Below are 8979 nucleotides of genomic sequence, written 5' to 3' on the forward strand. Positions count from 1 at the left end.
TTCTTTGTATTCTAGAAGTTAACAAGCCCGTGGTTTCAATAAATTAACCTACATGCTTTATTTCAAATTGCCACTTGGTTTTGGACTTCCAGGAGGCCGATGCTGTTGCAAACAGCTAGTAATTACCAAACATGGCTTTCTGAATAACTTCCAAAATGCAAGTCTGAATGAAGCTGCTTTGGATTATTTACTGAAGTCTACAAAGCTGCTAATCAGCCTTTGTTTCTTTGAAGTATGAGGGAGCCCATGCATGCAGTGGCGGGCAGCTGGACTGTGTGGGCAGCTCTATGTATCATTCTGATGAAACTTTGGAGATTTTCTAATGATGATGAAAGGTGTTGGACTGTGAATCACCCTCAGCACAGCAAGCAACAGGGAAACATTTCCCTGGCAACCTGCAGAAATCACAGAGAAGGGGAAATAGCCAGCTTGGTGCTACGCTCATCACACCTGTACCTCCCCCTCTGAGATTTCCCCTGATGATGGCAATTAATCCCAGCTACGATGACGCACAATTCTGTCAACTGCTCTCTGAGTTAAAACTATTGATTCATTTCATACATGCAGCAGTGCAGCCAGTCATTGAAATCCATGTCATTCTCCAGAACTCAGAGAACTAAAGCCTGTTACTAAGCAACATTAGTGTTCAGGTATTATTTCTTTACACAGTTTAAATTGAAATACATTTTTTTCCATGTGACTGCCAATACATTTTCAGCACAATGTCCATTCTCTGACATATCCAAGTTTGCTCCTTGCCAATCAGTTTTAGCTGTGACTTCAGCAGTAAGCCTCCCTTGGAAGCCACACTGCAAGCCCAGTTCTGACTTTTTTAAACGTGGGGCTTTGACAGGATAGGAGTAGAGCCAGCATGTCATATGAGGGGCCTGAGCCCTTGTTCCGAAGGCAGAGTGGTGGTGACCATCACTTAGTCCTGTGCAATTATTCTTTAGTGCATGCTCGAGGTGAGGTTGCACAAGAACAGCCCTGTACTAAAATATGCATAATGATATGCACCATTAATTTATTAGTTAATAGTTTAAAATTAAAATATTGTGGCAAATATTCTTCTAATTCCCTCCAATTTAGCAAATAAAGACACTATCAGTTCTACGAAGTGTCTTTATATTTTATTATTGTCTTAACTGTGTGCATGCAAAAAAATTAGATCAAACCCCCTCAAACAGATGTAAGAATTTGCTAAAGAGACTTCTGGATGTTTTACGTATAACTCACTGATGAATGTACAAATAATTCTGTTTTTCTAAGGAAAAAATCTAGTGAAATACTGAATACGCACAGGTATGTAAGACACGAGGACAGATGTGAGACCACAATAAGATTTTCTATCTTCCTTAGCTGGTCCATTCAGACAAAACAGGCTACCAGGTAGGGTAAGGGAAGATTCAGGCAGTGAGCTCTTGAAACATAATCGTCTCCCCCCATTGCTTTGCTACAGGGCAGGCAGGGAAGTTGCACTCACATATCATTTCCCATACAGAAAAGGAGAAACACACCTGGTGATGCCCAGCTATTGTGGCAATGTGAAGGGCTGTCAGAGCTCCATATCCAACCTGCTGAACATCGGCCCCACCGTGCAGCAGCGCTGTTATGAGTTCTGCGTTGTCCTGCGGGCGTGCAGAGAGACGTCTTATTTCCACAGTAACAAACAAATCTATGACACTGTTATACTTCCAGAAAAGCATGATACCAGGAGGTATAGGGTGCTATGTTATGTTGCATTTCATTTGACAGTTCACACTGATTTGCTCAGCTCTGTGCATCCTGTAAAAGTTAGTGGATATTATGTCACGTGTAACATGTACTTAATCACTTGAGCAATGAAGTAAATTGCTGAAATGTATTTTTGTGAAACCAGCAAAGACCCAGGATTTGATAGCACAATGAAAACTATTTGCAAATGATGGAAATACCCTAGAAATCTGTTGTACTTTTAAAAAATGGGCAGTGTTTTCATCTGATTTATTAATTAGGAACTGTTCACTAAAATTGACATCAAAGGAAGGCAGAGAAATACTTTAAGGAAGATGGCCAATTGTGCCACATAGGGGAAAGCCTCTTTTATGTCAACTGACACTTTGTCCCATTAAGTATAATATTTTACTTCTGTCATCCTCTTATAGATTGCATGGCTAATTGGTATCAATGGTTGTATATAACACAAGATATAACACAAAAACAGAAGCGCTAATATCGTAGTAACTATGAGAGAATGGTAGGCTATGGTGCAAGCAGAGCCAAAGCAAGGAGCTACAGAGCATAGGGCAGCTGCACCATCTGCAGCATCGTAACTCGGAGGTACACAGGTTCATGATGCAGACTTCAGCCCACTTCACAACTGGTGCTCTGCACATCCCTAGGGTACGTTCAGATGTCCGGTGATGGGATTTCATGACACTCAGCACTAAGAGCAGGAAACTGGCTTAGCTTGTGCAGTAGCAAATACTGGAAATAAATAGGAGAGTCTTTCCTCCCACGTTCAGACAAAATTCCAAATGCTGCTGCGTACATCTCTTCTTTCCTTCCACCCCTCGTGCTTTTGGCAATAGCTAAGGCATTGCTACATTACTTCAGTGTCTTCCTTGCACAAATAACAGCAATAGCAATAAATAGAATGCTCCTCTATCCTAAGATGCATTGCATAATTTAATCAGTATTTCTAAAGAACATCATATCCTTATGGATGGCAATGCAAAAGCACATGCTGATTTCCCATGTCTGTGCTCTTTGTAGGTAATCTTCCTGCACATCGTAAATATAAAATTGATATTTTCACTAGAAGTAGTAACTAGAGAGATCAGCTGAAGAGTGCAGACAACTAAAGGTAATCCCTTCTGATTCCTTGTCATCACTTCCATGCAAAATAATTTACCTTATAAGCTGCCAAGTGCAGAGCAGTAAATCCATTTCTTGTTAATCTGGATGGGCGCAGTCCTTTTAGCATGAGAGTTCTTATATGTGATTTGTTACCTTTAAAATGGAAGGTGGAAATCGGAGTCACACATACACACACACAAACCAACAGACAAAGCAGTGCAGAGGAAGCAATAAGCACCAGTGTGAGTTTGAAAACAGAGAAATACGTTCATGAAACATTGTGCCCTCAGAATCTAGTTAGGCACCTTTTCCTTACCCACTGACAGCAGCAGACCCGCACATATCCTGGCTTACTGTTCATAATTCAACAGGGATTGGTTAAGGAGAGTTGAACTTCTAAAGAAGCAGAATCTTCCTGTAACTTCCAGACTATGCTGCCAAGTACTTCATAAAGTAAGGCATGCCTCCTGAAGCTCTGCTCTCTCAGACACATAACCCTTTTGTCCTTCCAGAAATGAAGCACTGCTCTCCCTCTGCCTACAACATTATTACAGGGACAGCAGTTTTGAGGGCTGCTAATGACGTGGGCAAGTAACTTTATTTCTCTCTTTCCAATGTAGCGATGATCTCAAAAATATACTTCCTTCTGAATAATCATGACAATGTTTGAGGACAATACTGAGTCCAACAACTTCCCTTCATCACTGAAGCATTCACATATTGTACCTAATTTATTAATATTGTGTATTTTCTTAAACTTCCTGTCATCAATTGTGTCAATTGCTCCAATGTTATCAAATACTGATGTTGTCTTTAATACGAGCTTGCACGCTCTGAAATCAAGAGTCAAGATCCTCACTGTTTTCAGCAGTGCAAGATCAGGTCCTCCTTGATCTAAGATTGACCAAATCATTTATGCACGTTGTTGTTTCATACTTTGTGGAGCTGAAACCTTATGGCAAAATTCACTTTGCCTCTCTAAGCAAGCATAAGAGGTGCAAAATGTGTGCATGAGCCACATGGCCATGTGGATAACAAAGCAGCAGTGGATCAGAGTGAGAAATTGCAGCATTTGTATGTTTTTATGAACAGCCCAGAAGACACCCTGCAGCCTTTTCTTGCACACCAAGATTTGCTGTCTGCAAAAGCCCTCTCAACTGGTATTCTCTGACCTGAGCATTGGAGTTACTCTTTGAATCAATGTGATATGAAATACAGGCGTTTTCACTGTACTAGAAAAATGCACTTTTATTTATGGCAAAAATATTAAAACTAGCTCCATATCCTGAAATCTATAGCACGCACAAAATTAATAACTGTATCTAAGTACTACCCAATGAGTAAAGATTAATTAACTAGTGCATATAGCAAGTAAGATGAATTAATTGAATGTTTGTAATAAAACATGCCAAATTATCATCCACAGCTTCTCTTGCACTGATGAATCAGTCATAACGTGGTTCAGCGTAAGCTGCTTCGGTCTCCTCAGCAAACAGAGTTCAGGGTAATAATTACAGATAATCATCCAAGTGCTGGTGAGGACAAAACCAAGAAACTGAAAATATAATCCTCCCGACAGTCATTAGAGACAAAAACTAACCATGTAAATAAGATGCCTAAAATACTTACCTTCGCATATGCAGCATAAATGAAGAAGAGAGAGCCCATTATCTGTGCGGTAATTCAAATTGACTTTGCAGAAGGCTTCGTCAGAGCTGAAGAAAGATTTCACAGAGGATTACTGCTTTCATCCTTTAGTAGAGTTTATTTCATTTGGAAGACATTTAAAAGAGAAATCTCAATTGAGTGTATTGCAGACACAGGGCTAAATTTAGACTCAGTTTGCACCCTGTAAACCTGGAAATGCTTTACTGACAACAAGTGAGTGCCCAGATTTGTCTTTCAGTAAATTAAATCAGAGCCCAGCTCCTACTGCTCTCTGAACAGCCCTGCTAGCCAGACCAATCCTGCAAAGACAGTACATTCCTCCTCAGTTCTGCTGAAGTAGAGGGGAAGAATGCGCAGAAAGGCACTGTTTATAGAGAAGAGTCTTTTGTAATAATAAAAAAAAAAAAGACAGATTCTTCATTGATGTAAAAATAAGAAAAACAAACAAACAAACAAATATTCCTCCTACACTGAACAGGACACATGTGCAGAACAGGTGGCAATTCAGGAAAGTCAAAAGGATTTCACAAAGTACATCTGAGCTCCTGGAAACACACCACAGAAACACAGTAGGACCGATATGTGTACATGAAAGCACTACGGAAGCACATACACTCCAAGTCTTCACCTTTTTAAATCTTACATGTGTAGCTGTAACTTCCTTAAGAATTATACACTGTCTTTGACAGCTCAGCATTGGATGTATAGTCTTTGTGTGTTCATTTAAAGTTTATTACTTCAAAAAAATTCCTGTCCAAAGAAGCACACAGCAAAACTGAAGTACGTTATAAACTTAGGCATACCATTAAAGCTAATATGTTTGCAAAAGAATATTGATGTTTGCTATAAAATATTGTCATTAGTAATTAACAGCCACTAATTTTAGCACTCTTATCCAAGTATTCCCCAAAACAGATATTCCATATATGAGAAACTCCTTCCTAAAGAAAGCACTCAAAACTGAAAATGCTTCTTAATAGCAAACACTCATCCAATAGGCATTCACGAGCAGATTTCCTGAGTATTTTACCTAAAAACATGCTTCAATTCCGCCAGCTCCTTGTCTTTGACCTGCAGGTCATCTTCTAATCGCTCAATGATTACAGCGTACGATTCGCTAACTTTCTTCTTCCATTCATCTATCAGCAAGAAAACAGACTGATTTGTGAAACATTTGAAAATATATGAAGAGTGGGGACTCAAATTGTGGAGCACCACCAACCAAAGCACTGAATTTTTAAACACAAAATTATATGCTATTCCCTACGTTTTTCTCCTGGAGCACAAAAGCTTAATTAAAACGTTACAGCCATTAATCCATTCTCGCTGCAGCCAACACAGATACATATAAACTGATTTTGTAGATGTCTAACATACATAAATCCTTGTCAGGAGTATTTTCAGTCTGAACAAGAGCAAACTTCAACCATAAGTTTCATTTGTTCATTCTTATTTCCTAAACCTTAGTGTATGTACACAGCACAGAAAGATGACAAGCTTTAAGGTTTTTCTAATGAAGTGTGAGTTAACACAACAATGTAAGCTAATACAATCTTATATGATGGTACAATACATTTAATTTACTATTGTTTTGTCTTTTATAGGCAGATATGGTCTAAGCCATTATTATTGTAAGCTAAGAGCGATACAATGCCCTACCCTTGAAGTCAAGGGTAAACTTGCTGAGTTATTTCCTAAAATACCATTTGCTTCTTGCAGATGGAGGTATAGCAGACTGTAGCTTAAAAACAAAAACTGAAAAACAGAGTTAATTACCAGTGCAAGTTTGGGTTGGTCTAGATTTGTAATTTCCCATTTGTTCAATATATCTTCTTTGTTTCAGCAAAGCTCTTGCAGTAATACGATTCCCTGTTCAAGAGCAGTGGCAGTCCTACTGAAAAATACTCTGATAGTCTCTGGCTAAAAATAAACCCTGTGCCAAACGGAATGTCATGCAACAATGACACGGAGCATACCAGCATGTGCTGTCGAGTGTGAAAAAATAATACAGGTGCCTGATCAGCTTCTTTAAAAATCTACTGCACCTTTCAATAGAAATGCTGTCTGTCATCTGTTGAATACCTAAACCTGGTGGAAAGGAGACAATTTGGCAGCTTGTTACCAATTGAGTACAGAAAAAGGCATTTATGAGGCTGAATCCCAAACAGCCTTTCAGGATCCTGGAGGAATGCTGAGGGTCCTCAGTTTGAAGAGGACAGAGATGATCTCAACTCCTAAGGTTAACCCCTGCTGTAGCACACAGGATGACTTTGGAACATTTGAGTACTTTAATTATAAAGCATACACTGGTATGATACAGAGTACTGACTTCTTGACCTTTGGTAATATTTGCATATGTTGAGAACATCACATTGAATTAAACTAGAACAAGAGTTTGCAGTCAGGAATTCACTGTGTTAACTTTGCATTTTTCTGTCCTTATACAGAGAACCAACACAAAGTTTCCGTCCCTTCACAGCCACAGAGCAGCAGCTCCACAGCCAACGTGTCCATCAGGCTGCCAACAAAGGGCAGGACCAGGGGAAAGCAGGATGCTCACCTGCAGACTCACTGTGGATGAGGGAGACTCTTGGTTCTGCTCTGGTCCAGCTCCAGATGGAGTTTCTCCTGAAACAGGATATTTGAGCTGCTTTGCTCACATTCCAAGCAGACCATGCACAGGACAGCAGAGGACCAGGACCTATATGGGTACATACTTGCTGACCTCCTTGGCAGCTTTTTGGCTGGGACCCGATGTCACAGTAATGCATAAAAAAACCCCATGATGCAGGTAGGTTGAAGGATGCAGAGACCAAAGTGGGCTACTGGGCTTTGTTCTTACACATACAAGAAAACAAACCATGTCATAATGCATTGAGATTGTGTGCGTGGATGGTTCCTCTAAGGGTCGCTGCTTAAGAGCCCTGCAAGAAGACTGGTCAATGGCAAAACTGTGCTGCTTCTCACTCGTCATCTGGATCTCCTTGGGAATCTGGTTAGCACAGATCTGCTCATCTGCTCTCTGCCCCTTTCATATCCATTTCCCCATGTTTTCTATCAAACAGGAAGACTTCAAAACTCATTTCCCCATCCTGTTTTGGGATTTCTACTGTTTTCTGCATCTCTTCTGTTATTGCTTTTTAAAATTAAGTTTCTATGTCTGTGTTGATATGTACACATATATATACATTTAAAGTCTGCTGATTGACCTTGACAGCTGCTCTGTTTAGTCTTCTCAGCTGTGGATTTCAAGCAAGAAGCTATGTAAATATAATACAGACACATCAAGTCTTCAGCAAGCAGCATCCCAGCACAAACAGACTTGCACTCCTGTGACAGCTCCTGGCACACTGTGAGCTCATCCGTTTATTTGCACTGACTTACACATAAAACAGAGGATGTACTTCGGAACACTTCGAGCTGCTGACAAGATGCTCTGTGATACACGACCAAATATTTGCAAAATGCACCGGGCTCTGATCTGATCCTCCATGTCCAGTTGCCAAGCAACGAGGAGAGCTGTGAGAACAGCACCCCGACTTGTGGGTTGGACCACTTCTAATTGACACCTGCCCAAGCAGCACTGAAATGTCGAGAGCAATGTTTTCTCAGGGAGTACTGGGAGCATTCAGATGTAACATTCACAGAATATTAATCTACACAATGTTTGGTAGCACTCAGGTATGTCAGGTGAACAGGGCACTCATATATATCGTTATAAAAATAAAGCAGCAGGAAGTCTGTAGTTCATGTAACGAAGCAGAGGTGCTTACAACGTCCCCTGTGTGGCAGCGGATTAGAGGCAGTGTACAGAAGCACAGCACTGCTATTTTTGTTATCACAGAACTACCGTGGCATTTGCACAGGGATTAATCTTCCACACGCACAGAGAGGACAAAGGCATCTGTTGCCTCAGAGATTTAGAAACATGAAGCCAGGAACGCTGAGCAGCACAAACTCCTTATCCAAACCAAGAACATTCCTTTGAGATCCAAACGGAACTTCCTTACCTTGGTTCCTCAAGCCCCTGTGCCACACACATCTCAGCTCTTTTCATTTTTGTTCTAAACCTCATTTCAGCTGCCTGTCCTTGTGTTATTTTTCAAGTGCCAAATTGCTCAGATTTTAATTTCCTGCCTAAAAGGTGACTGAACTAATTCTCTTCTCCCAAATTCCATAATGTAATCCATACAGCATGGCTAAATCTCTGTCCACTATTATACACTCTCAAAGCAGTCAGTGAAATCATTAAGATCATGTTCATTATGTGCCCTATTATTACACCACAGAGCAGAACTAATTAAATAAAGAAAGCTGACATGAATAAAATCATTCAGCGCTCATCTTCTTTGGGACTGTATCCATCGAGTTGCACCTCAGGATGGATGGAGGCAGGCAGGATCTGAATGCTCCCACAAATTCTGCATCCATCTAGGAAACTGAGTGAGTCCTTACCAAAATCAAGCTCCAAGT

The 8979-nt window shown here is 40.4% G+C and overlaps 1 protein-coding gene across 1 annotated transcript in view; it reads right to left on the reverse strand.

Moving 5' to 3' along the window:
* The window catches only part of TNNI3K (TNNI3 interacting kinase), a 47258-nt gene extending 40910 nt beyond the window's left edge, over window positions 1–6348 (reverse strand). The window contains exons 1-5 of the mRNA XM_065737379.1: window positions 6283–6348; window positions 5537–5645; window positions 4468–4553; window positions 2894–2991; window positions 1518–1628 (exon numbers count right to left, since the gene is read on the reverse strand). Of these exons, the coding sequence (XP_065593451.1) occupies window positions 1518–1628; window positions 2894–2991; window positions 4468–4553; window positions 5537–5645; window positions 6283–6322 (444 nt within the window). The 5' untranslated portion in view covers window positions 6323–6348. The remainder of the gene's footprint in view (window positions 1–1517; window positions 1629–2893; window positions 2992–4467; window positions 4554–5536; window positions 5646–6282) is intronic.
* Window positions 6349–8979: the final 2631 nt, after the last annotated feature.

Source organism: Cyrtonyx montezumae, unplaced genomic scaffold (genome assembly GCF_038088225.1).
Source record: "Cyrtonyx montezumae isolate F1298 unplaced genomic scaffold, pur_monq_1.0 scaffold_1, whole genome shotgun sequence".
In the NCBI taxonomy this organism is placed as follows: domain Eukaryota; kingdom Metazoa; phylum Chordata; class Aves; order Galliformes; family Odontophoridae; genus Cyrtonyx; species Cyrtonyx montezumae.